Source organism: Rhodofomes roseus (assembly GCF_022264815.1).
Source record: "Rhodofomes roseus strain CIRM-BRFM 1785 chromosome Unknown C8Q71scaffold_8, whole genome shotgun sequence".
Classification (NCBI taxonomy): Eukaryota; Fungi; Basidiomycota; class Agaricomycetes; order Polyporales; family Fomitopsidaceae; genus Rhodofomes; species Rhodofomes roseus.
In genome coordinates, this window is record NW_025952964.1 from 289,562 (window position 1) to 314,709 (window position 25,148).

Consider the following 25,148-nt stretch of genomic DNA (forward strand, 5'->3'; position numbering starts at 1 on the left):
GTCAGCACTCTCGAATACCCCAGCACTCAACGGCTAACCAAACCCACTCGCATCTACCAACACTTGCACAATGGCTAACGTCTCTCTCGGCCACGGCCCCATCGTCATCCCGCTCACCGAATGGGTGGAGAACCGCATCTCTGCTATCTACAAGGCGCCCAACCAGAGGGAATTCAGCACCGCGTTCGATGAGTTCGTCGACGAGCACGCGCACATCACCGTGAACGGCAAGCAGCTCAACCGTGACCAGTACAAGGAGCTGTTCCAGGGTGAGCGCGCCCTCGAGTCGTCTGCCACCGTCTCTTTCCTCGGCGCGGTGGAGGTTCCGGCCAACAAGAAGGAGCACCAGTCGGTGAGCATTTCTCGACGCCGTTGGATACTGCATTCTTACTCGGAATATAGGCCGGGCATGTCGGTGTCTACTACAAGGCGATCGTCTACGAGAGGCTCGTCTTCGGCGCCGATCGGGAGTCTCGCACTGTCAACTCGTCCCTCAACGTCGTGTACGTATGGGTCTCCTTCGTGCGATCAAGTAAGCTGAAACGTCCTGTATTGCAGTGTGAAGGACGGCGGCAACCTGGAGGGACACAGGGTCACCGGCGTCGACCAGGTCATCATCAGCGAGCCCAACCCCGTTCGCTTCCATTGAGCGGCCCGCAGACTGGATTCGTACAGCGACTCCCAGCTCCCGATGTACAAACATGTTATGGTTTGACCTCGTATGCGATATTGTGTACCAATATAATGTATGCGCTATGAGCCTACTCTCATGTGACTCTGAAACCTGTGTCGAACTCCTCAACTACGAATATCGAATCGTACTCGTCGCAGCCTCGCGACAAGCCACGGAACACTTCGTTACTTCGAGCTACGGAGCGTGTTTGATCGGCCTAAAAAAGCAATATCCGACGAAGCAGCACATTAAGCCACCAAAACTGGGATGTATCCGTAACTATTTGGATCGGAAACGCGCATCTGGTTCAGTCGCGTATTGAGTGTGTGCGATGTCATTATCGCGTCCGATTGTATAGATCATGAGTACGTACCGTCGAACTGCATGGTAGCCTCGAACTCTGCCGAATCGATATACGCAATGACGCGCTCGCCAATATCAGCAGATATAGGTTCCATCCGAACATTATCTTCCTGCCCGTCACGCGAGACCCGCCACCACGACGTCTTCCCGACGAATGACCACGATCGCGTGTACATGTCGTACCTTTTGTCACCGATACCGATGCCCAGGTATTGCAGCGACGCGATGTATCTAGCGAGCAGATTTGGGAGTGTGTTTATGACGTCTTGTTCCAGGTCCAGCATATCGCTACTACTGAGGCCTGCAGGCATTGCGTGACAGATGTCTGTGATCTGGAGACGCATGCAGACGATGCGGAGTGACTGTAGGGCAGGAGGTACGTTCTCCTACAAACATGTAGTGCTTAGTGCAGTCATAGTCATTACGGTAGAGTTCATGAGCTCACCATCCAGGTGTCCATAGATGTCCCAATCCCAGCATCGGACACGTGAATGTCAAGGAACCTCAACCGAGGAGTGTTTTCTCCGAGCCGTTTCCAGACATGCCAAGGAGAGTCTGTGAACGTGTAGAGAGAGATGCAGACAGGGGCTGTCCTGCGTATCGCGGCTGTCCCCTCTTCTAATTCATACAAGAATTCAGCACGAGAGGCTAGCCGGCGGAACATCCTGACGGGACAGGTTATATAGCCACCTAGGGCCTCCGCAGTGCCACACAGCTCATCCAGATGGTTCCAGCATCCAGTCGCGATGCTTTCACCAGCATGCCAGCGTACGTCGTCAATCATGCTCAGATCCCATATAATGGACTTGACGTGCAAGCGGCGTACGCCAGGGAAAGTATTGGCGATGCTCGCCAACGGAATGTCGTGCCCCCACTGGCCGATAACAAGATGTGTGATAGACGGCAGTGTGACGGGGTGCTCGAAATCCGAAACGTACAGCGTCGAACACTCGAGTCGCGTGAGCTGAGGGAAGGAGGCGAGGTGCTTCAGGATAGTTGGTGACGCAGAAGTGAAGCTTGCCTCGGTGAGAATTAGCATCCGGAGATGAGTCGAGCGAGTAGGAAGTAGATCTTTCGCCGCCGCGAACGGTACGTGGCGCAGCGCTAGTTCTTTCATTCCGCGAAGTCGGAGTAGGATAGAGGGTAGGCGCGGCATGGCTTCAAGCAAGGGCTGCACGCACTCGATGTCCAGTTTCTCCAGATTCGAGGCGCCCTCTAGCGCATCCGCCAGCTTTTCAATGGGTATCATAGGGCTCTCCCAAGTCTCTTCACCACTTGGGATGATCCCGAGCGCCTGCGCAACAATCTCGAGTCGCCGTAGGCGCAGCAAGCGGTTCTGCGCATCGGCGAGCATGTAGATGCAGAATCGCTCGAGTTGCCCAGGATGGGTGAGGTAGACGTCAGAGATGGCATTACCGACGGATATGGGATGGAGGTTGCGGCATGTTTCCGAGAGGCTGAGAGCGTCACGAAAACGGAGGCGGGAGATGATCGCATCGAGCACGTCCTCGTTCAGTGAGGTGAGTTGTGTCATGTTGCCTCTGTCCACTAAGATCTGGATGTCAACTTTAGTCGAACACATCTGCTCTAGTTTTGGAATGTACGTACTGAACACCGCGTTTGACAGCGTGAGGATGACACGTAGCACTCTGCTGCGGTGTAGTATGACTGCCAGACCCCCGGGGCCACAATGCTGAGTAGGTACAGACTGAGACGCGGCGTACTAGTACTGGACGCGTACCACTACGGTGCCACATCGGGAGGCAATCTCCGGACCGGGACAAGTCCTTAGTCTCACGAGTCGCAGGGCGGATTCCTGTATCACCCTGTATACGTACGCATAAGTTCAAGATAGGTCTGCTATCACAATCAGAGTCTAAGGTGTCCCCAGACAAGTTCAATACGCAACGTACGCAACAACGGAACTCATTGGAATCGGTTCAGACTGTCCGGACGGCCGGTCATCTAAATGTAGGAGATCCGATCGCCGATTCCAATCTCGCAAGGGCCCGGATCCGGCGACTCAGCCCGCCGGTCATCTTGTTCACCCGCCTCACTCCGTCGTTCCCGGGGCCGTGAACCTCCGTGAACTCATGAAGATTTGAGCGACGGGCAGCGCGGGGCCCACCTCACAAGTAATCAGCGAGTGAGCCATCATCACAGGTTTTCAGCGAAGGAACCAGATATCGCCCACTCACATCTATCACAATCATACACAATGGAAGGCGGGCTGCCGTGGGTTTTTCTTTCGTCGAACTGAAGGTCTGATTGTTCTTTGCTTTTGTCTTTGCAAGGCTCGCGTGGACTTTGAGCTTCCCAGTGCCAGCCCGAGACAGCCGACTCGGAGGGGTGGAGAGGGCTCGGCTTCGACATGGAGGGTGCGCAGCGGGCAGAACCCAAATCGGTGAATGCCGGGATAGGGGTCTGGCAATCCGCGGTCAGCGGTCCAACTGGCCGTTACCGGAGTTGTACGCATGTTCATCAGACTGTCATTTGCGGGAGCATGGGCCTCTGGTTCGCAATGGCATGTCGCATCGAACGCGTTTTCGAAGGCTTACCTGCGTTTTGCGAAGTCCTACTAGTATCAGTTCCATTGGTACTCGAGTGAGTGCTCCATTGCTGACCTTCTGATGTATGAGCGACCTGTTCAAGCCTGTTCAGGCATTGCTACCTCAGAACCGCTCGATCATGTTCGTCAGATTGATCGGCGGGCCGCATCACCCCTAAAAATGTCTCTCTGCGGCCCCGCTGTCAAGCCGACTGCTGCTTGAAGCTTGAACACGAGAGCACGCCCGCAATGCCCGACAAATCACCAGAACTGCGGGTGCCATATTGTCGGGCACTAGGGAATGCAGACATGCCGCCGGCAAGTCCATTCCAAGGTTCACAAACGAGTCACTGCGGCTACGCATTGAGCTAGGAGGGTCCGAGAGAGCGTGATCCGTCTGTTTGGTTCCGCTTTCCAATCCGACCGTCGATCCCGCCCGTCGGTGCACAACTGGTGCGTAAGTATTATTGGCGCAACCGAGGATGTCGGACGAGCCCGAGCGGGATAAGCGGTGCAGGAAATTCGCCGACTGGGTTACCGGGCGAGATCAACAGATGGGGCGGGTGGTTGCCTGATTTGGACAGTGAGCCACCAATAATCGATATACCAGTCCACGAAACACTGGTACTTGCAGTCAGCTTGCAGTCATATCAAGGAACGGCGTGAAAAACTGTCTGCCAACTTGCGTCGCAGGAAGACAGATTGCGAGGGAGTGACTTGAAACGTACCCTTATGTCGTGTTTGGGAACCACGCTGTGTCGACTTCGAACCACACAACGGTTGCCACTACGGTGCTCCAAGCACGTGGAGCTCCCTCAGCGCATCTGCCAGCCGTTTTCAGATCCTGCACTCTGCAGCCACGTCCACGACTCTCCTTCCCCTATTTTCTGCATTAAACCCAGGGATATCTGACGCGGAAGTGTGCGGTGCAACCTGACGAAAGCGGGGCCGCTGAGTCCACGGCGTCTAAGACCCGTGTCGGCGGAGGAGCCAATTCCGCACGCACGTCTCCAACTCCCCATTGCTCGGATATAAGGCCGCAACGCCTGCGACGTGGTTTGGCGGTGCTGGTGACCACTGTGCCCACAGAGCTCCCCGTCTGGACGACCACCGCGACGGCCTGAAGTACGCCATCGGACACTCACCCGTCCCTCGTACCCATCCCTAGCCATCGCACCATGGATAGTCGTCCAAAGCCCTCGACCGGGAGAAATCACCCGCAGTCGGCGCCGGAGATGGTCCGCTCGACTCCTACCCGGTCGCCTCTTCATTCATCCCCGCTCGCAAAGGAGGTCCCTCTCCCCGGTGTGCCTACCATCGATCTCGGAGATGACGAGCCTGCGTCGTCGCATTCGCCTCCGCACAACCACATCCCAGGTTCGCGTCGGCGGGGCCTGTCGACGTCCACCATCCGACCAGACCATGCGAGCGGCTCGGTTCCAGTCGCGCGCGTCGCCTCCAACCCGCTGCCGTACGCCCAGTCCGCGACATCGTCTTTCTCTTCACTCGGAGTCCACGGAGCGCAACCCGCGACTCGCAGTCGATCCTCCTCCACTGGCCGGGGCCGGTCAATCAGCCCGCTGCGCGACTCCATCTTCACCTGGCGAGTGCGCTCCCGTCGATCGCAGACGCCGCCCAATGGAGTACCGCAGGGCTGGTGGAATTCACGGGAGGTGGATGCGAGGCCCTGGTCTGATGTCGAGAAGCGCACGAAGTCGATCCCGCCAGAGCAAGCGGAGGGATGGGAGCGAACACGCAAGGTGAGCCCGTCTTACGTCCGCTCTGTGTCCGCATCGCTGATGTCGTACAGCGTGTCTCCGAGGCTGTCGTGAATGTGCTCGGAGTCGCCGAAGACGTTGGCCACGAGGCGCTTGTCATCAGTTCGGAGCTGCTCGAGTTCGCGCCACTACCAGGCCTCCGAGTAGCGGCGACTGCGCTTCTCGACATCTGGGAGGCACTGCAGATGGTCGACGTAAGCGCCCATACATTGTCTGAAACTGACGCGGCAGGTTGACACTCTGCACAGGTGAACAGGATGGCGTGTCTGCGCTTGACGGAGCGCTGCGCGACTATTCTATTCTCAGTCCGGGAAGAAATTGCGGAGGCGGGCGACCAAGTCGGCGAGGAATTGCTCTACCCGATCCAGCGCCTTGTCGAGTTCGTTGCGCCACTTACGTCACCCGACCTATTTGGCTGATTCGCTTCAGATCATTCACAGAGGTGCACCGCTTTCTGCAGAAGCAGAACCACCGTCCGTTCATCAAGCGCTACCTCAAGCGCGATGAGATTCAGCGTCACATTTCTGTTTGCGACAGTGCGCTCAACGATGCGCTCGGCATGTTCAGTGTATGTCGTCACCGTCTCGCAATACCCTAAGTCATCTCTCACAGCGCCTCTCTAGTTGTCAATTCAGATCCGTATCCTTAAGCAGGTATTGCGGGCAGAGCAGCAGAGGCAGATCGACACCGCTGCGCTCTTGGATGAACTGCACGGCCGGCGCGAGCAGCCGCGTGTGCTCCCCGCCCCGCAGCCCAACACGCTGCAGCTCGCGGGCACAGACGAGCTGCACGTCGCCGACGTCACGCCGATCGCGTCCTTCGAGCAGCTCTTGCACGCGAGCCCCGAGCAGATCCGCACGACGCTCAACGCGGTCACGCTCCGCCAGAACGAGCACGACCTCGCGCAAGACACGGCGGACCTTCGGCAGCTCATGCGCACCGTGCTCCAGGCGAACAGCGACGTCGAGATGATCCGTATCCTGCAGGTCGGCCGCGACGAGATGCCGGAGGCGATCAAGGCGCTGCAGCGCGCGCTGGAAAGCGAGGTCGAGCGCGAGAGCGCCGCGGCGGACTCGGAGGACACGGTGTTGGTGGCGTCGATCAGCTCGACGGCGGTCACGCATCCGGGTGCCGGCGGCGAGGGCGCTACCCTAAGCCGGTCCGCGACTGTCGCGAGCGTGGAGAGTAGGAAGACGGCGAGCGACCGGAGCTCGAGTCATAAGCGCACGCCGAAGGACACGCTCGACCGGGAGTTCATCGAGACAGGAATCGACGCTCTGCGGAGGCTCAGCACGGCGGAGGTATCGCTGCCGAGCTGGACGATCACGCGCTACGAGGTCGACAGGGAGCAGAAGATCGGGATTGGTTACTTCTCGGATGTCTACAAGGGCACTTGGAGGGACCGCACGGTTGCTATCAAGGTGCTCGCGGAGACGACGCCGCGACAGCTCTTCATCCATGAGGTAATTTACATGACAGTAACGCCGACATTGTCTAACGTGCATGGGGTAGGTGAACATCTGGAAGTCGCTGTCGCATCCGAACGTGCTCGAGCTCCTGGGTGCGTCTTCGACCTCAAGCGAGCCGCCATGGTTCTTCGTGAGCCCGTACATGAAGAACGGAAGCCTCGTCTCGTACCTGAAGGGCCTGCCGAGCCTCGACTCTGTGGACCTGCTCAAGATGATCCACCAAATTGCGAAGGGCATGGCATACCTGCACAGCAAGGATGTTCTTCACGGTGATCTGAAGGTGCATTCGATCGCTGTCAGCTATGTCCGCGTATCGTACTGAGATCCTTATAGGGCGCTAACGTTCTGGTGGACGACCGTGGGTGCTGTGTCATCTCCGACTTTGGCCAGAGCGAGATCAAGAGCGAGGTATACCGTCTAAGCGGGACGCCTACGCCGCACGGTACCCTGCGGTGGCAAGCGCCTGAGCTAATGGCCGGCCAGAGCGAGCTGACGCAGCAGATTGACGTTTACGCGTTTGCGTTTTGCTGCATTGAGATCCTGACAAAAGGGGGTCTGCCGTGGCCATTGGCTGACGACGATGCTGTCCGCCACTTTGTGCTCAGTACGTTGTATTCATTCTAGTTGCTTGACCCTGCTGAACGTACACTGGTAGGAGAGAACATGCGTCCGGAGATCCCTCTCATCAACCAGAAGTGGACTACGCTCCTGGCAGAGATCATGCAAGCATGCTGGAGGCGTGAACCTTCTGGACGTCCGTCCTTTGCTAAGGTCGTCCAAGACATTCAGCAGCTCCGCCAGCGAGTGGGTGGCGATGTCAATGACACTCCGCGTCCGCCGCACCACGAGCTAGCTGACGAGCGCAAGTCTCCCGATATGCATCCCATTCCGTTACCGCCACTTCCTCGTAAGTACCTGATCTGATGAACCGCAAGATTGTACGTTGACTCATTCCCACCCACCTTTACAGCCGACACGACGGCAACATTCATTGAGGGCAATTCACTCTCCGACGACGACACTTCGTATCAGACAGCTCTCGGGACATCGCCTATTCCCTCAGAGCCCGCACCGAGTTATGTCGAGAAGTTGTTGCCGTCACCGGACCTGAGTCGCCGCTCTTCGTTGGGCATGTCAGACACCGACGACTCGCATTCCGACTCTGCTGTCATGCTCGACCCTCCTGGATATCAGTCGCCTCCGCCCTTCGACGAGCGCACTGCGGAGTTCCGCAACGAGCGCCGGTATCGCATGCTCCTTCAGCACGAGTTCCACCCTTCACGTATGTACAATCATCATCAGTTCTGATCTCCAATGCTGATGGTATCGTAGTGTCGCTCCCCTTGTGGACTCCCACCCAGGTTCCACTCGGCTCGGTCGGATACCTATCTAAGCCTGAGGGCAAATTCATCACGCTTTTCAATGCCTTCAAGCCGCTGGAGTCGTCCGGTGGTCGCACGGCTGACATGGCATCCATCGAAGGCTACGGGCGTGTCACCACGGGGACGCAGAAGTCTGACAAGAGGAACGTCGCTCAGCGCGGGATGGACATGATCCAGTCGTGGCTGACCTCGAGGAGCAACCAGCCGCCGACGACTGTGAGCCGGCGGTATTCGTCGCCGCTGCGTGCGGGTCACAAAACGGCTCATATGTTCACGGAGTCGACTGCCTATCGCTACATGGAGAATCTAGAGGCGCCGAAACGGTGGTTCAAGGCGAACGTAGACGCGATCCTTCGGGAGTACGGGGATGAACACTGCATCGGTCGCGAGGACATCTTTTTAGGTAAGTAACTCCCTGCGATCGTCTATCTCGCCGCTTACAGATAGATGTAGTGATTGGGACGTTGGAGGCTCAAGACTATTCGCTCTACGTCAGCCACAGTCATCCGGATGGCACGCTGAACTTCAATGTCTATTCCTCACCCCGGTCTGGCCAAGCATGGGGACACTTTGACATCACAACGGATTTGTCCTCGTCGGTGATCGGCGGGCCGGTGTATGATGAGCCAGACGGGAACCAGCTGGACGTGAGTGCGAACAAGGTGTCGCCTGTTGGGCGTGGCGGGAAATGGGACGCTGTGCTTCTCGCGCGGCTGCGCTTCACGACGGATGGTGTCGAACCGACTTCTAAGTGAAGGGACTCCGGATTCGCAGCGTAGCAGGTTGTAGCATCTACTGGACATTGTACTATACACCACCACACCTCCATACCCTTAACGCATCTCATGTCGTGTTCGAGTCCCCTACTGCATTGAACCCAATGGAAATGGATGATCATTCTCGCTCACTGTGTATCAGTATTACATCGACATGTCTGACTATGTATTTGCATTGCGTCCTACTCTTTAAGAGTCGTCATGGCACGTTGGTGGGCATCGTCTTGTGCGAGATTTCTCAGCGTATGTGGTCATACGATTGGGTTAACGTTACCATACGCAGTGCGTTGTACCTAGTGTTCCGCCCGATAAGAGCCTCATGAGCATTTGAGTTTGATGTTGTGCGCCTCGAGGCTCGCTCGATATACAACTCGTCAAGTGAGTTGTCTCTGACTTTCTCCCTACTCCTCACCTCTTCGCCGCGACTCCCGGGACGTGCTCATTTGCCTTCCTGACGCATCAACCAACGAAGTGAGTTCAGAGAGTGGTCCACTGTTGGAATGTACTGACAGAGAGCTCGCGAAAACCGCAGATATTGACACACCTCCATCCGATATGAAGAGCGTGACATCATCAATTCCGAAATTCTCGACGACTGCTCCGTTGCTCACAGAAGTTGCGATGTTGAGCGTCCAAAGGGTGTCAGGCGATCCGGATGATACTGAAGAAATCGCACCGATTCCATTCGACAACCCTCATGGCGATGCGGATGTTGCGCTGCGTTCGTCAGATAATGTCACATTCTATCTTCATAAATCGACTCTGCGAATGTCATCGGCGTTCTTCGCTAGCATGTTCTCGCTGCCGCAGCCTTCCGCCTCTGATCCAGCCGTAGACGTGGAGGAGAGTGAAGCACCGTTACCGATCATCGAGGTCACCGAGAGCAGCCAGATTCTCGACTACCTGCTTCGCGTAGTATATCCCGCGAACATCCCCGCTATCACAACAGTGGAGGACGCCGTCCCGCTCTTGCAAGGCGCAGACAAGTACCAGATGCCCTTGGTCACCTCCGCCATACAAACAGCACTCGCCGCTCTCTGTCATGAGCACACACTCGACGTCTATGCACTCGCGTGCATATTTCACCTCGAGCAACTAGCGGAATGTGCGGCAGAAGCATTCTGTGCTTTTCCATCTCCACCTGTTGGCACGGACGCGGCACAGCCACTGCATCGTATCGACGAATATACACCAGCGATGAATGACATACCTTCGTCCTCGTACTTCCACTTGTTGCAGTGTTACCAAAGGGCAGTGCTCGATGCTCCTCGCGAATATCCTATGTTTGGAAAGACGCCCTTTCAGTCATACGTCGAGAAACAACGCGTGGAGGAAAACTTCAACTTCTGCTCGCCGATTTCTCGTGCCACGAAATCCTGCACCTCAAACAGACACTTCGGACATCAATCCACATCGAAAGAGTTTGAGTCCCCCCGATCTTCCTTCATTCGAGATTCCTCCATCACGGATACAGTCATACGATCGTCCGATGGCACAGAGCTCTACGTGAACTCTCTGCTCATCGGGATCGCGTCATCGGTATTGGCTAGCTTGCTTCACGAGTCCCGAAGTTCGGATACTTCTGGGTTTTGCCAGGGCGACGTTGAAATCACTTGTCACATTGACCTGCCCGAGGACGGGGAAACACTCACAAATCTACTCTCCCTATGTTACCCGATGCCTGATCCGGAGATCAAATGGAGCATGGACGACGGGAAGTTATCAAAGGCATGCCGCCTCTTGCAGGCCGCGCTGAAATACGAGGTGCAGCGCGCTGCGCTCTTCGCAAAGCGTGTTTGCATCGAGGCCATCGACTATTGGCCCGAACGCGTTTTCTTCATAGCAACAAAGTATGGGTGGCAGGACGTTGCAGAATTAGCGGCCGTGCACGCAGTATACAACAGAGGAGAGGTATACGTGCCCGAGATGGAGACGGTACCCGCGGCAGCGTACCGCCGTCTTCTCGTCTACCGCCAACAATGCCGCGATATCACAATTGCGTACTACACATACGTGTCTTTCAGCAAAGACACGGAACACCATGTTCTTACATCTGCACCGTACTGGGACCTAGACGGACTACTGGAGTTCGACTTGTTCAGCGAGCAAAGATTCTGGATAACATTCCACCAGCTCGCGCGCAAGAAAGGAGGGCTCACCAATGTTCATGCATTGCAAGAGATCGTACCATCATCCTTACTACTGAAGGGCCACAGAGCTCGTCACGGTGACGCTACGAGACCAGATGTTACCGTGCATCACATTCACCGGAGGATGATTAAGTTAGGGCAGAAGCTGGCATCTGTGAGTGGTATAGTGAGCGCAATTGGAGGGTATTGACCAAATTTGCATCCACCATTCAGGTCCACCTTTGAGTACTCGCGCGCTCGTCGTGGCTCATGCTCGTGTGATGTGAGCAGCGACAATACGCATCATTGTACAGATCATACCTTATCAAGCATACGGACATCCAATAATCAGGGAATATCTCTGATCATGACATACTTAGGTTGACCGTCGACTGGACTTGCCTCTTGATATACCGATGCTCATTGAAGGCGATGTGACAACATGTATCATACTAATGAGTCCGTGATTTTCAAATCAACGAGATCAGAAATCCTGCGCAGTGCATAGAAGTTGAGTAGACATCATACATGCATGTAGTGGTGTTGGCTGTAACCTCAATCTTCGGTACAGCTCGATTACTGTAAGGAGAAAGAGAGACTCATAGATCACCGGGTGAGAGGGGCCGGGACGAATCATAGTTCGAACTAGGCTCGTGACCAGCCGTTCATTTCGAAGTCCGCTTGCCTTTCAAACTCCGCCTCTCTGCGAGCACGTGCACTCTAACGCCACTGGGAGAACGTCTGAACGACTGGGACATACGTCCCGGGGATGCGTCCCGGGGACGCTCTGCGGGACGTCCCGCGGGACGCTGTCACACTGACTGACTGACTGACTTGCTTACTTGAGTAACAGGGGCTACTAAGTATTTCAGGAAGTATTGAGTAATTACACCATCTAATCTAGCCTCACGGTTTCAAAACAATGGGTGTCGTTCAAGATAACTACATACAAGAGCCTATGAGTAGTGCCTGTGGTATGCTTACATAATCATCTCCGTCACGTAGCGCGCCACTATGCCTGGCCTCCGTGATGCCTTCGTAAATCTCAGTCAGTAAGTCAGTCGATATGTATATCTAGACACCTAGCTGACCGGTGAATTGTATTTCTGGCCCTCAATAATGTCAATGTCAAAGGTGGTCAAAGTGGGAGGTAAAGCGATGATGGCGCACGGCCACTCACGGTGCGCTGTGACTTACTGTGACGTCTCGCGTCTCGCGTCCCTCGTCCCCAGGACGAATGTCCCCGTGGTTCCGACTTTCTGGCCACTGGATATCGAGTCTAAGTTCGAACTGCAACGAACCACCACATCACGTGTCCGGTGGCTGATCGCTCCGAGTCCGCGCGACGTCGCGGCCAACTTCAAGTCACTTCACCAACGAAGCTCTTCCGTGGTTGCCTGATTGACTCACTGATACTGCAATTCACAGATAAAAACAAGGCATAGATATACAGATCAAAGCAGGCGGAATATAGCTGATAAGGACGAGCAGGCTGAATATGCGCTGCCTGTCAGTGACTCCGGTCGTGGCCACCTCAACTACTAGGATAGAGTCAGGCTATAAATTGGCATGATGTTTATGTTGCAGTCCTCGTATCCGTGCAGTGCTAAGCCCGTCTCCTGAACTTTCCTGACGTTGCTCGGGACTGTCGGTGTAGTCTCCAGAGGCGCGACTGCTCGGAAGAGTGCAAAGCAGAACGCCGACATCGCGATCATGGCACAAACACTCAAGTACTCACCGACTGCAACTGGCGACAGTACTGGTTCTGCTATCATCCTGAAGAACGAGGATTAAAATCAGCGGTGCGTTGACAGAACATGTGTACTTCTGTCAATCATGAGTTCCTAGTATAGTTAGGGTTGACGTGTCCGACCAGGAACATCATAACGTACGTAAATTCAGGTCCATACTGTTCCTTCTGGCGGGAAACGGCCTGCTGTTATCCACATTTACGAGACAATGGACTAGACCTTCCATTGTGGTCTTCGCGTGATCTTGGGAGTGTCGCCGAAGCCCCACTCCGATCGCGGTGGGCCAGCGTCAGTCTCGTTGCGGCCGTACAAAACGCGTCCCACCTCTGATTCTCAGTCCCTCGCCTCTCGGTGCGTCGTGACTGCGTGCTTTGGTAGCTGTGTGACTGCGATAATAGCTGTAGGTCTCTCGGTGAACTTCGTTCCTCGGAGCTCTGGAGTGGCTGACAACTTGAATGGCAGAACAGCGCAGACGATTGACTGCGGAACTATTGACTCGACCATATGGACTCAAAGTCCAGAGGCCTGACACCGGAGGGGTTCCGATCCCTCTATATGGCTTCCGTGGAGAAGGAGAAAGCAGTCGCCGAAGGGAACATTGCTCTGCCTCCCTTCGACAATGCCTCTGGTGACGCGGACGTTGTGCTGCGATCGTCGGACGGCATCGACTTCTACGTCCACAAGTCGACACTGCGCATCGCTTCCACCTTTTTCGCGACTATGCTATCTCTCCCTCAGGCGGACCTTGCAGGCCCCGGGTTGCCGGTCATCCCAGTGACTGAAGACAGTCGAGTCCTCAACCATGTGCTACGCATCCTTTATCCCGTCCATCACCCTGCGATCACCAAAGCGGTGGACGCAATACCGCTTCTGCACGCAGCGGAGAAATACCAACTGCCGTCTGTCACCCTCGCGGTGGAGAAGTCGTTCGTGCTTCTATGCCACATGCAGAGCCAGGTTCTTGACGCATACGCCGTTGCAAGTTCGTTCAAGCTAGACCGTGCAGAAGAGGTTGCCAGCTCTGCATTCCTGGCTAGCTGTCCAACTCAAGCGGAGTACGGGGAAAACATCGATATGCATTGGCGGCAACTCCATCGCATCGATGGAATCACCCCGGCGATGCTCACGATGCCAGCGTCGTCGTACTACAACCTGCTTAAGGCCTACCAGAGATTGACAACGGGGCGTAACGCGCGTACAGGCTATTCCGATCTCATGTCTTGTATGGCATCCCAGCGCTGGAGTCCACCCCGCGACTCGGAACCGCGACTTGTATGGCCAACTCGACGCAGCCGGCGTCATGCAAGTCCTCTTGTGCGGGACCAGCTCTTCACGCTTGAGGGCAACAAGGATTCTCTAGTCAAAGAAGTGGTCCAGGTACGAGCCTCGGATGGCACCGACCTTTATGCCAATGTCCACTTCGTTCGCTTCGCATCACCAGTCATGGCCGAAATGCTCTCTGCTGCTGTCCCGAGCGCTTTGGACGGTGACCAAGCGGTAGTCGGCGGGGAATATCTGCGCCGTCTCGAGCTGCCTGAAACCGGCGAGACGCTCTCCACTCTACTACGGCTGTGCTACCCGATGCCCGACCCAGAAGTGAGTGGACCATCGATCCACGAGAAGGTGTCGAAGGTGTGCGCTCTGCTGGACGCGGCACTGAAGTACAAGGTCCAGCGTGCCATCTCGTTTGCGAAGCAGGCGTGCGTACGGGCTGCGGAGGAGGAGCCACTCCGCATCTACCTCGTCGCGACGAAACACGGCTGGAAGGACGTCGTTAGGCTGGCGGCCATGTTCGCCGTGTACGGAACGGGTCCGCCGGAGAAGTATGCGGAGGAGATGGAAGAGCTGCCGGCAGCACCGTATCGTCGTCTGCTGGTCTACCGGCAGAGATGCCGTAACCTCATACTGTCCTCTCGTGCATCATCCCCTAAGGGACCGGGGGCATCGTATTGGAGCGACGTCGAGGGAACCCAGTGGACGAACCCTGAGGAGTCCGCATTATGGCGAGCCCTCCACAAACAAGCCCTCGAACGGGAATTATCGGCGCAGACCGCTGATTCCGATCCAGAGGAGGTCGACCCGACCATCTGTGCAGCCGATGATCCTCGCGATGGTACGACTGCGACTAGGCTCGGTATCACGTTCGTGAAATGCACCCACCGAGATATCATGCTTGCAGTCGACGATTTAATCAAGGTGCGAACGTCGCATGAATCCTTGCTTCGAGTTGTATGTGCTCATAGCAAAGCCTGCACAGATACCGCTGTGATCTGAGTATCTTGTACATCCACATAGATGCTTGCCTCCTTCAAGTTGGAAGCCCGTCCCAGATGTTCGACTTATTGGAGCAGGTTCGACTGGTTGCGCTTCCCTGACGAAGCATTGTTTTGGCAAGCCTTTCATCAGCATGTCGTCGACTATGAGGACTCGAAATCCACTGATAGTGAATCTCTGGAACCCATAAATATCGAGGCTTTTCTTCCGAGCTCTATCATGATTGGCGATACCGTCCGTGCTGCTCGAGGTAGCTCAGGATCAACTAACGCACCCGACAATGCCGAGACAAATCACGAACATGCGAGGCAACAAGAGCTCAGAAGAATCGCAGGGGAACTTATGAAGGTAAGCGTCACTGTGTAACACATCTGAAACCGACTTCCTCTGATCAACGTCCGTGGGCCGTATGGTCACGGTGCAGATTCAATTGTGAAGATTTTGTACTAGTGGCTGCCAGTGGTCCTCGTACACAAGCGTAATATTGACAGTAGCGCACTGTCGCTCACACACCAATTGAATGCAATATGGGAGGACCATGCGTGTTTGAGTTGAGGCGGGCTACCACTAGTAGTACAGCGGCGCACAGGTCGCCGGATTGAGGTGCCATGATAGATGGTTCCGATGGTCTGCTCGAGGGCCGCCCAAAGGGCGTCCACCTTGCCACTCAAGCAAGTACTCGCTGTGCGTAAGTGATCCGACATCACAATTTTTATGTCGGTAATGTGCATTGTACCAGTGCTAGATTGCTTGTGTGTCGCGAAACAGCATGAGTAGTTCAAATACTACTGGCATGATGTCACGGGGACAACGAAGCATGGGCATGATCATCATACACCGGCTGCTTGGATCGATACGTGCGACCTACTTAGATTTGCTCTATCATCCCCAGCAGCACCCAGTGCACAAGCCCTGACGACCCCTCAGCCTGAGTAGCTCGATTCACGAACTTGGTGCGTCGGAGTGCATGGGCTCTCTCACAGTCCACTAAAAGCTAAACCATGGATATCCAGAATCATAAGGTCGAGTCCTAGTGACATGCATATGGCGACAGAAGCGATTGTAACCCCACCCGAGACGCTAGTAGCTGAGTCGTCTGCTGAACGTGCGGAGGGTGAAGGTGGCCCAGGATCTTTGCCCGACATTGCTATCATGATCGCCACTGCGCCGTTCGACAACTTCTACGGAGACGCCGATGTCATCCTACGGTCTGCGGACGGAGCGGACTTCTATGTCCACAAGAACATCTTACGATTCGCGTCCGCGTTCTTTGCGGACATGTTCTCCTTGCCGCAACCGCTCCAGGCTTCGTCCGAGCCTTCGGACGGCGACATACTATCGACAGATGCCTGCAGCGACTCTACTCGCCCGCTCCCTGTCATATCCGTGTCGGAGAATTGGCACGATCTCGACAATCTCCTGCGTATGTGCTACCCTGTCGAAAAGCCTACTGGTAGATTCGCCACTGTCCAGGGTATCTCCCCACTTCTCGAAGGAGCGCTGAAGTATCAGATGCGGGAGGCAACGACGGCCCTTACGAGAGAGTTGATGGCCCTTTGCCCAAGTCGTCCCTTGGATGTCTTCGCGGAAGCGTACAGTAGAGGCCTGGAGGAAGTCGCAAAGCATGCAGCAAGAGCCTTCTCAGCTGCTCAGTACGTCGGCATGGCACAGTCGCGCATCTCTGACCATCAGATCGACGATTTCGTGCCTGCGATGGACAATATCCCGGCCTCTCTGTACTATCGCCTGCTGGACTGTCACAGTGGTGGAGGCCACCCCGACAATATATTCCAGAATTCGGCAGAGAGGGCTAAGGGTGAGTTTGATGTGCTACTTTGCGTGTCACGCCGAACTCACAGTACATGTATGGTTTTCACATGATAGATGGCGCGGACACTGCCATGTCCGGACCTCCGCCCTCAATGCCCTCGCACCCTTTCAAGGATCCTGCTCAAACAAACATGGTCATCCGTTCCTCGGATGGCATGGCCTTCTATGTACTTCGCAAATTCATCAGCTTCTCGTCTCCCGTCATTGGGAGGATGCTCCGGGAGAAGCAGGATGCGAACGCTGACTCGGAAGACAACTCAGCCTCCGCGAGTCCAAGGTACTTGCCCCTGCTACAACTCCCTGAGGACGGTCGCACGCTGGCAGTCCTGCTTCAGCTCTGTTATCCTATCCCCGACCCCGAGATGAAACGTACACTCGCCGATGACGTTCTAAATGATGCGTGTCGTCTATATGACTCCGCGAAGAAGTACGAGGTCACTAGGGCAGTGGAATACGCGAAGCGACGTTGCGTTGCGGAGATCGATATCGTGCCCGACCGGGTTTACTTCATTGCTTCCAAGTACGACTGGGAAGACGTGATGAAGGAGGCAGCGTGGCATTCGGTGTACGAATCGTCCGATGGCCCACTCGAACGCACGCCGGAGATGGCGAACGCGACCGCGGCTACGTACCGTCGGCTGCTCCTCTATCGGCAGAAGTGCAGGGACATCATCCTCAAGCACCACATAGTATCTAGTATGGGCCACGACAGCGGGTTCTCCACGTACTGGTGTATTCAAGAGCCATGGTTGGACGGTTCAAAGGAGGAGAACTTCTGGAAGGCCATTCACCAACAGGTTTGGCGGAACACGACACCCCACGGGCTATCCCCCTCCGCCGACATTGAAGTGGAGAATGCATCGCGCTACCTGCGGTCCGGAACCTCGATCATGGCTGTAGCAAGCGCGCTGGCGAAGGTGTGTCCTCGTCGCGTCTATGCAGGCTTATAATACGGCTTGCCCTCCCACTGCTGTCTGTTTCACTAACGCCAACACAGGTCAAATTGTAATGCGCCGCCACCCCCGCGTTCATCGAACCAAGTGTCATGAGTAAGCCGTTGGCCTTGCGCTGGTCTTTTTGCCCGGATGATTTGTTGCTGCGTCACCGAGAATAAGAATCATGTTCTTGCCTCACATTACGAACCCGTCTCCAGTAAGTTGTCATGATAGCACGAAATATTACGAATACGTTACAGACAGACTGTATGCATCTGTGTCTAAGGGCCTGCGGCATTCTAAACCAACGAACGTATCACAGAAGTCTATGCTATAGTCAAGTGCCAACTCACTCTAACGAGAAGCCACCGCCCACACCGCCACGCTCACAAGCTCCGCACGCCCTCCATCCCACTCCTCAGCGCGCCCACAACCTCCATCCCCGCCTTCCTCCGCTCCTCGAGGCCCTCCACCGCCTTCTCCCACCACCGCTCGCCCTCGGGGACCTCGCGCCACCCACCCGCATAGAACTTCTGCAGCCTCCGCAGGTCCGTCGGCTCCTCCCCTATCAGCTTCTGCACCTCGCCCCAGAACGGCGGCGGGTTGCTCAGCGAGAACTGCTCAGCATCGGCACCGGCGGACGGCGGCGCGACGAAGCCCTCGACGGCGAGCACGAGCGCGGGCGGGATCGTGATGCGGCCGGTCTTGAAGCAGAGCGCGTTCACGACGACGCAGTTGAGCGTCGCCCCGTCCGGCTCGACGTGCACCATGCTTGCGCGCGCCAGCGCCTCGGCGTGCGTCGGCGTGGCGACCCCGGACTTGCTCTCCGCGTCGAGCGGGTCTGCGGGCGTGTGCAGGACGGGGTAGGGCGCGCCGCCCGTGTGCGCGTTGCCGGTCGTGTCGGGGGACCCCGAGGGCTTGCCCCCGGGGAGCGCCTTGGCGTCCTTGGACTTCTTGCTGCGCGGGTGCGTGACGTACCGCGCGACGATGTACACCCATTTGCTGTCCCAGCCGGCGATCCGCATGCGGATCTCGTACGGAGCGAGGATCGGGATTTCGCGCAGGAAGTTGAAGTGCGTCGCTGGGTGCCGGTCTCGGCGTGAGTGTGCAGGATTCGTAGACACGGAGGGAGACGTACCACCGAGTGCTATCCAGCCGCCCGCGCGGCAGAGCGTTGGGAAGTACTTCAGTGCCGCCTCTAGACGGGCGCAATCAAGGTTCTGGCAGGTACTTAGTCCCTGACAGACAAGGCAGCATGCAGGGGACGCGCACCTTGGCATAACACGAGTTGCTGAGGTGGAGATTGAAGTCGGAGTCGTCCGGTGCTACGGAGCAGACCATGAGGTTGGTGAGAGCGGTATCCAGGAGGCATACACTCACAAGCCCAACCCTTCCACGTGTGCACAAACTCGAGCGGGTCCTGACCGACCGGGCACAACTCCTGCAACCACTTCGCCTTCTCCCTCCGCTTGACCTGCTTGGGCTTGAGCAAGAGTCGCAGTTGCAGCATGTACCACCGCAGACGCAGGGACATGACGGGCCGGAACACTCTGACTTTACGGCGAAGCACGGGTCAGCGGGAGCGGTGCGCAACGAGACGTGAGACTCACAATGCCATGTTAACGGCCACGAGCGAGCATTCACCAAGAACAGCAGCACTGCAACGTATTTGAGGAGGCTGAAGCTCAGAGACCCGACGGAGACGCGGAAGGTGGGGAGACGAGCGAGGCTTCGGACCGCGTCCATGACGGTGTCCTTGAAAAGGCCGTCCCAAAACATGGCCGTTATATGTCTGGCGGACGGGTGGCTTCTCCGGCTAGATAGCATGGTGAGTGTTGGTGGTAAGCCGCGTTCGGTGCAGTAGACGCACTAATACAGTAAGTACCGCACGTACCGTGTGTCGGTTGGGATCTTCCGAGGCGGCGATAATCAGGGTCTTCAGCCGCTAGTTGCGAGACAAGCTGGCACGTTGTTGACTACTTCGCAGACTATCCTGGTTGACTAGCCCCGCTATGGTGGCCACGAGGACAAAACAAGGCCATGAGCAGCGGCGACGAGCGAGATTATATGTTTCGCGCAAGGCCATCCTGGGGGACCGGGAGAGCATCCCAATAACACGTGTTTCCGAGCGGGTCTGCACCCGCCACCTATCCCCGATTGCCTCGGGCTCATATCGGGCTCATACTTAGCATCCAATTATAGGTAGTTCGTGCTAACTACATGCTCCCTCAGCGGCGTGTTCGCTCAATGTTGCATGCATTCAGAACCTAGATTTGAACGGTGAATATATCAGTGAAACCGCTTGTGAGAGCTCGACAGACAAGTGTCGAGTTGCCGCTAGTTGCCGTGTTGAAAGAGTACTAAGCGCCTTGTCCGCGGTCGACGAAAACTTCGAGGCAGCTCATATCATCCGCTCATAAGTAAAGTGGTCTCGGAGACTCTCGGTACTGGCATCCGGGGAGCCGGCGGCACTGCTCGTCAGCTAGATGACTAGCCGGCGGCCCACAATTGCGCTCCATATACGATTCGAGTGTCCATAGTAGAGCGATATATGCGAGCAGAGCCTACGAGGAATGTGACACGGAACTTGGTGATTGGAACGCGAGGTGGGACGCGACGAGGAACACAACGATGACCTTGAGGAGCGTGTGCAAAGGCCGTGGCCTGAGGCCTGTAAAAGGAGCCTCAGCGGCGGCGGCAGCTCAGGTCAACGGTCTCAGCAGAATGTCGCCAAGTCGAGTCCGACTTGGATAAACTCGAATTTTCGATCTGTGTCAACGATACAGGTTGTGAGCACAAACATATATGTCTCTGGTCGTTCGGTCAGGCCCACATGGCTGTTCCTAGCAGACCAGTATCGTGATCCGTCAGCCCTGCCGCAAGTTCAGTGCCATGGACTGGGACTACGCACTCGCATACTGTGCCAAGCACGAGAATCACGCTCTGCTCTTGAGATCATAAGACGATCTGCCAAAAAACGCATGTATGATTGAGACGCATTCGCCATGACCTATCTCAGACACGCTCGCACCTTCACTAATGCTCCGCCTATCCTTTCGAGCTCGACTTGTCTTCCGTCGCCCGGTTCCGTGGTTGCTGGACAGGTCGGCGGTGCCAGTGTACTTGATCCACCCCGCCGAGGATAATCCATACCAGTGCGTTCCAGTAGTACTGAAGTGGGAAGGTACTCTTCGACGTCCATGGGCCACATGACTACGTTTTCCGCAGTGACTGTATTGCTGCTGACGCGGTGGTGAAAGGCGAGCCAGAACTTCGCCTCAGCTGGGGAATGCAGCCAGCTCGACTTACTCCAGTACGCCGAACGTGGGGGCGTGCTGGGGGTCCCCTGCCATGGAGATTCGCTCTGTCCTCCATTCAAGATGACATCCCGACACTTCTGGCGGTACACCAGTAGGCGACGGTACGCTGCAGTAGACGCGGTCTCCAATTCTGGCACGTACTTGTCGGACGTCTCGTAAACCGCCCGCATGGCAGCCTCTTGAGCGACATCGTTCCAGTTGTACTGCATCGCAAGCAGATACAGTTGCACGGGAGATGCTCGTGCAGCTTGGACACAGGTTTGCTTGGCAAACGAAAGCGCCCGCGCCACTTCGTATTTCTTTGCGGCTTCCAACAGGGAGAGAGCACTTCTCCGTTCGACATCCGGCGAGCCATCTCCACTGAGCTCGGGGTCGGGCATTGGGTAAGACAGCTGGAAAAGTCTCGATAGTGTGAGACCGTCTTCGGGGAAACGATGCGGCGTCTGAACTGCGGAACCGGTCTGAGATGCCCCCAACGAGTCGGACGCGGTGGCGGTAGAGGAAACAGGGAACAATCTGGCGAACACTGGTGATGCGAAACTGAGCAGGTTACGACTGAGGTGGAATTCGAAGTTGTCTGATGAGTGAACAATAGTATCTGCACGAGTGGTGTCGCGGAATGGATGAGCGAGTCGTCCTACAAGCACGTCGGCCTCGTGGAGGATTTCCGGGAAGTTGTGAGAGCGAGAACAGATATGCTTCACAGCGGCCTCTGCGTTCTGCAGTGAGCTAGTCACTGTCGTAGTGGTGTGATACTCCAGAAGACGGTAATAAACCGATGCAGGGAGAGAATTCAACTCTGAGGAGTACTCTCCGAGCGAATGAGCCCGCGATGATGTGATATCAGGGATCCCCGCCGCGTTGCGACCGGGTCCTTTGCTTGAATGAGTGGGCTTCGTGCGCGTACACCACTTGGTAAATTCGTGAACTGCTCTTGCTTCGTATTTTTGCAAGTCCAATTTGTATGCGACAGCAAAGACGCCAAGAGGATCGAATGTGCAGTGGTTCAGCAATGACTTGGCCATCAACTTGGCGACCATTGGCATCTGATACTTCAAGGCCGCACCAAGGATCGGAGCCACTGCCTGTATGCTAGAGTCGGAATCATCAGGACTGTCGATCGGGTAGCACATGCGCAGCAGTCGCTCGAGAGTTGCGCTATCCTCCGTGACCGGGATGCTCGGTATCTCCTCGCGAGCACCACTCGATCCTGCGATAGAGCTCGGTTCGAACGGAGGTTGCGGTAAGGAGAACATACTGGAGAAGAACTTCGACGCGACGCGCAGGGTCGATTTATGCACGTAGAAGCGCGTACCATCCGAGGCCTGCAGCACGACGTCCGCGTCCTTGTACATGTTGTCGAAAGGATACGGCGCGGTCTCCCCGTGCCCATCCTCGCGAGGATCGTTGCCCCAGGAGTCAGAGGGTGGGAGGTTGGGCGAAGACGGAGCGGGCGTCGGCGGAACTGTACTGTTCGCAGGACTTGACATGATGACTACTGACTGTTCCTGTTTGTACGTAGTTCCAAATGTCATCGACTGACAATAATGCATGTAATGCATTTGTACTCACCGGGGTTCGGGCTAGGAAGAGACTTGAAGCCTCAGAGACGAGGCAACGGGTTCTTATCAAACGGCTACAGTGCTTCAGAGCTTCCAAATCGACATCGATCCTCGAGGCTCTCAGAACCGTGCCCGACTGAGCTTATGTTATTCCCAATGGAGTTGCTCGGATCATTCACTGACATGAGTCGCGTCCTTTTGAGTTTGAGCATCTCTTCGTTCTCCTGCGTGTCAAGGAATCAATAAGGTTGCTGCCTCGTGCCTATTCAGGGGAGGAGATGCCGAACCATTGGCTTCGTCGATACGTGTACTACATACTGAGCGACAGAACAATCTGAATCTCAGTCAACAGAAGCAATCACTGTTCGATCGTCGTCGTCAGTCGATGTGATCCATATAAGCTTAGCTATGCAGCTGGCCGTCTCGCAACTTCCCGCACTGATCAGGGTGTCTACAGCTCCTGCAGTCATCGGCATGTGCCATGGAGAAAGCATAATCGACTGGCTGTCAGGAGATGACTATAGCGTCGGTTGTGCTGCCAATGTATGCATTTTCGTCATAGCTCGACCTGTAATAAGCAATGTGAGGATTTGACCAGAGTGCGTTCCTGACGGCAGATACCTTGGCGAGTGCCTTTGCGATGTCTATCGCTGTCTGCCTATTGGCAATCCAAGGGTTTGGAGTCGGGACTGGCACCTGATAGCTGTACACGCGACTGGAGAGAAAGTCACCGCGACCGCGACTGTGCTTTGGCGTCGTGGTCACCACTTCGTAACCTGTGTTGTCGCTCGGAGCTCGGATAGATATCGGGAAGACCACATCCGGCTGCAGGTTAAGCTGCCGTCCTGCCACTGCCTCTTCCTGAACGAACCTATGGATGTTCAACCAAAAGCGGGCCTCCGACTCCCCCGGTCCCCCCAACCAGCTGTCCTTGCCCCAGTACGAGTCATCGGACGCATCCTTTTCATTCGGCGCTGATAATTTGCTGATATCTCGACGAGCGTTAATGATCTGTCGGCATTTCTGACGATAGACGAGCAGCCGGCGGTAGATCGTCGCAGGCACCGTCGCCATCTCGGGCACGTACTTGTCCGATACCTCGTACACGGAGCGCCACGCAGCTTCTTTCATTGCGTCCTCCCACCCGTTATGCAACGCGGCAAGATACAGCCGTACAGGGCATGCAGCGATCGAGGCGACACACTGTCGCTTCGCGAACTCCACTGCCCGCGCAACCTCATACTTCTTCGCTGCCTCCAGAAGCTGGTAGACGTCGTGCAGCTTCTCGTCGTCTGACCCCTCCTGGATTGCGGGGTCGGGCATAGGGTAGCAGAGCTGGAAGAGGAGTGCTAGGAGGAGGAGGAGGAGGAGATGGGTCCATTTAGCCGCAATGTACGCGTATCTACTACACGTGACATCCGACAACGTTCACTACTTTCATGACAGGATCCAACCCAAGCGGCCCCCTCTATTCTACAATATCGTACACTATTCGAGCAATAACACGGCGTGAGTACAATGCTACGTCGATCTCACACCCCGGCCCACTGGCCGCCAGCCGGGCGGGTCCCGAGGTTAAAACCTGGGAGGAAAAATTCAAAAAACCTCCAGGCGTCGGTTGCGGTTCTCCTGCACACCGACATAACTCACCCCGGGCCAGGTGATTGACTTGGCGTAGTGCTACTACCGTCCGCTCTCACGCAAAACGCAGTGGGCGTTCGACATGGTAGTGACCGAGCAGACGCATGAATTGCAGAGTAGAGGTGCACCTGTGAGTGCATGGGCGTTGAGTCATCAACTGCGGTGGTGTAGTCTCACGCGGGGGCGACACTAACCTTGTTTCACCGCATGGGGTATGAGTGGTATTGCTCCACTGAGGAGACCACCAGTACTGGGACGGTGTCACAGCATCCGAATACCTCGAGGACGTAAGCCGCCGTAATCGCCATCGTGCATTTGTGACCAAGGAGGGTTGCAAGGAGGACTGCGGGCTCGGATGAGGCTATAGCGGAGTGTTCCGCGCGCAGTGCGTTGTCTACATCCCTCAAGAACTTGGTGCGACGGGTTCGCAGGACATCGGCCTTGCACTCGAGTAGCACATGCACCTCGTCCTCGACGTTATTGCGCGCTCTGCAGAAACGGCAGATCCGCCAATGTCTCGGGACCGGTGGGGAGCGGCGCCTGAGCAGTTCGACCGCAAAAGGGTGATCCGACGCCATGAGGCGCGCGAGTGCGTATCGCTGCGCCTTCGCCGGGAGCGCAAGGTAATCCCTCCGAGCAAACACGCCTCGTCGCGCTCCACGCGCTTGGAGTATGCTGAGGCGATGCCCAGTCATGACGTCGTTACGTAGGTGCGTG

At 56.1% G+C, this 25,148-nt stretch overlaps 9 protein-coding genes across 9 annotated transcripts; 5 read left to right on the top strand and 4 right to left on the bottom strand.

The window, feature by feature from the left end:
* Window positions 1-70: 70 nt before the first annotated feature.
* C8Q71DRAFT_897953 (uncharacterized protein) lies at window positions 71-1,013 on the top strand (the record flags this gene model as incomplete). The annotated part of the gene is made up of 3 exons (XM_047928767.1): window positions 71-352; window positions 403-503; window positions 559-1,013. The coding sequence occupies 3 exons, from the start codon at window positions 71-73 to the stop codon at window positions 647-649; spliced, it is 474 nt and encodes a 157-aa protein (XP_047779661.1). The 3' UTR covers window positions 650-1,013.
* Window positions 771-2,745, bottom strand: C8Q71DRAFT_753635 (uncharacterized protein). The gene is made up of 4 exons (XM_047923443.1): window positions 2,645-2,745; window positions 1,482-2,591; window positions 1,047-1,422; window positions 771-975 (listed from the first exon to the last, which is right to left on the bottom strand). The coding sequence occupies exons 2-4, from the start codon at window positions 2,568-2,570 to the stop codon at window positions 953-955; spliced, it is 1,488 nt and encodes a 495-aa protein (XP_047779662.1). The 5' UTR covers window positions 2,571-2,591; window positions 2,645-2,745; the 3' UTR covers window positions 771-952.
* Window positions 2,746-4,629: 1,884 nt separating this feature from the next.
* C8Q71DRAFT_553857 (uncharacterized protein) lies at window positions 4,630-9,098 on the top strand. The gene is made up of 11 exons (XM_047919307.1): window positions 4,630-5,344; window positions 5,395-5,556; window positions 5,611-5,741; window positions 5,792-5,930; window positions 5,986-6,825; window positions 6,875-7,111; window positions 7,165-7,435; window positions 7,487-7,738; window positions 7,802-8,113; window positions 8,164-8,616; window positions 8,667-9,098. The coding sequence occupies exons 1-11, from the start codon at window positions 4,763-4,765 to the stop codon at window positions 8,966-8,968; spliced, it is 3,681 nt and encodes a 1,226-aa protein (XP_047779663.1). The 5' UTR covers window positions 4,630-4,762; the 3' UTR covers window positions 8,969-9,098.
* Window positions 9,099-9,396: 298 nt separating this feature from the next.
* Window positions 9,397-11,737, top strand: C8Q71DRAFT_753651 (uncharacterized protein). Its single transcript, XM_047923444.1, has 5 exons — window positions 9,397-10,130; window positions 10,200-11,291; window positions 11,346-11,391; window positions 11,440-11,570; window positions 11,647-11,737. The coding sequence occupies exons 1-4, from the start codon at window positions 9,545-9,547 to the stop codon at window positions 11,501-11,503; spliced, it is 1,788 nt and encodes a 595-aa protein (XP_047779664.1). The 5' UTR covers window positions 9,397-9,544; the 3' UTR covers window positions 11,504-11,570; window positions 11,647-11,737.
* Window positions 11,738-13,218: 1,481 nt separating this feature from the next.
* On the top strand, window positions 13,219-15,326 carry C8Q71DRAFT_554004 (uncharacterized protein). The gene is made up of 3 exons (XM_047919309.1): window positions 13,219-13,269; window positions 13,332-15,065; window positions 15,127-15,326. The coding sequence occupies exons 2-3, from the start codon at window positions 13,374-13,376 to the stop codon at window positions 15,136-15,138; spliced, it is 1,704 nt and encodes a 567-aa protein (XP_047779665.1). The 5' UTR covers window positions 13,219-13,269; window positions 13,332-13,373; the 3' UTR covers window positions 15,139-15,326.
* A 674-nt stretch (window positions 15,327-16,000) lies between these two features.
* C8Q71DRAFT_753656 (uncharacterized protein) lies at window positions 16,001-18,121 on the top strand. The gene is made up of 4 exons (XM_047923445.1): window positions 16,001-16,096; window positions 16,157-16,959; window positions 17,028-17,890; window positions 17,971-18,121. Exons 2-4 carry the CDS (start codon window positions 16,182-16,184, stop codon window positions 17,980-17,982), a joined length of 1,653 nt encoding a protein of 550 aa, XP_047779666.1. The 5' UTR covers window positions 16,001-16,096; window positions 16,157-16,181; the 3' UTR covers window positions 17,983-18,121.
* On the bottom strand, window positions 18,122-20,210 carry C8Q71DRAFT_753658 (uncharacterized protein). The gene is made up of 5 exons (XM_047923446.1): window positions 19,519-20,210; window positions 19,289-19,462; window positions 19,181-19,233; window positions 19,047-19,128; window positions 18,122-18,989 (listed from the first exon to the last, which is right to left on the bottom strand). The coding sequence occupies exons 1-5, from the start codon at window positions 19,733-19,735 to the stop codon at window positions 18,295-18,297; spliced, it is 1,221 nt and encodes a 406-aa protein (XP_047779667.1). The 5' UTR covers window positions 19,736-20,210; the 3' UTR covers window positions 18,122-18,294.
* A 388-nt stretch (window positions 20,211-20,598) lies between these two features.
* On the bottom strand, window positions 20,599-23,099 carry C8Q71DRAFT_554062 (uncharacterized protein). Its single transcript, XM_047919310.1, has 4 exons — window positions 23,078-23,099; window positions 20,940-23,014; window positions 20,820-20,875; window positions 20,599-20,751 (listed from the first exon to the last, which is right to left on the bottom strand). Exons 2-3 carry the CDS (start codon window positions 22,788-22,790, stop codon window positions 20,864-20,866), a joined length of 1,863 nt encoding a protein of 620 aa, XP_047779668.1. The 5' UTR covers window positions 22,791-23,014; window positions 23,078-23,099; the 3' UTR covers window positions 20,599-20,751; window positions 20,820-20,863.
* Window positions 23,100-23,346: 247 nt separating this feature from the next.
* Window positions 23,347-24,113, bottom strand: C8Q71DRAFT_856830 (uncharacterized protein; the record flags this gene model as incomplete). The annotated part of the gene is made up of 2 exons (XM_047927340.1): window positions 23,347-23,358; window positions 23,412-24,113. 2 exons carry the CDS (start codon window positions 24,111-24,113, stop codon window positions 23,347-23,349), a joined length of 714 nt encoding a protein of 237 aa, XP_047779669.1.
* Between the last annotated feature and the right edge of the window lie 1,035 nt (window positions 24,114-25,148).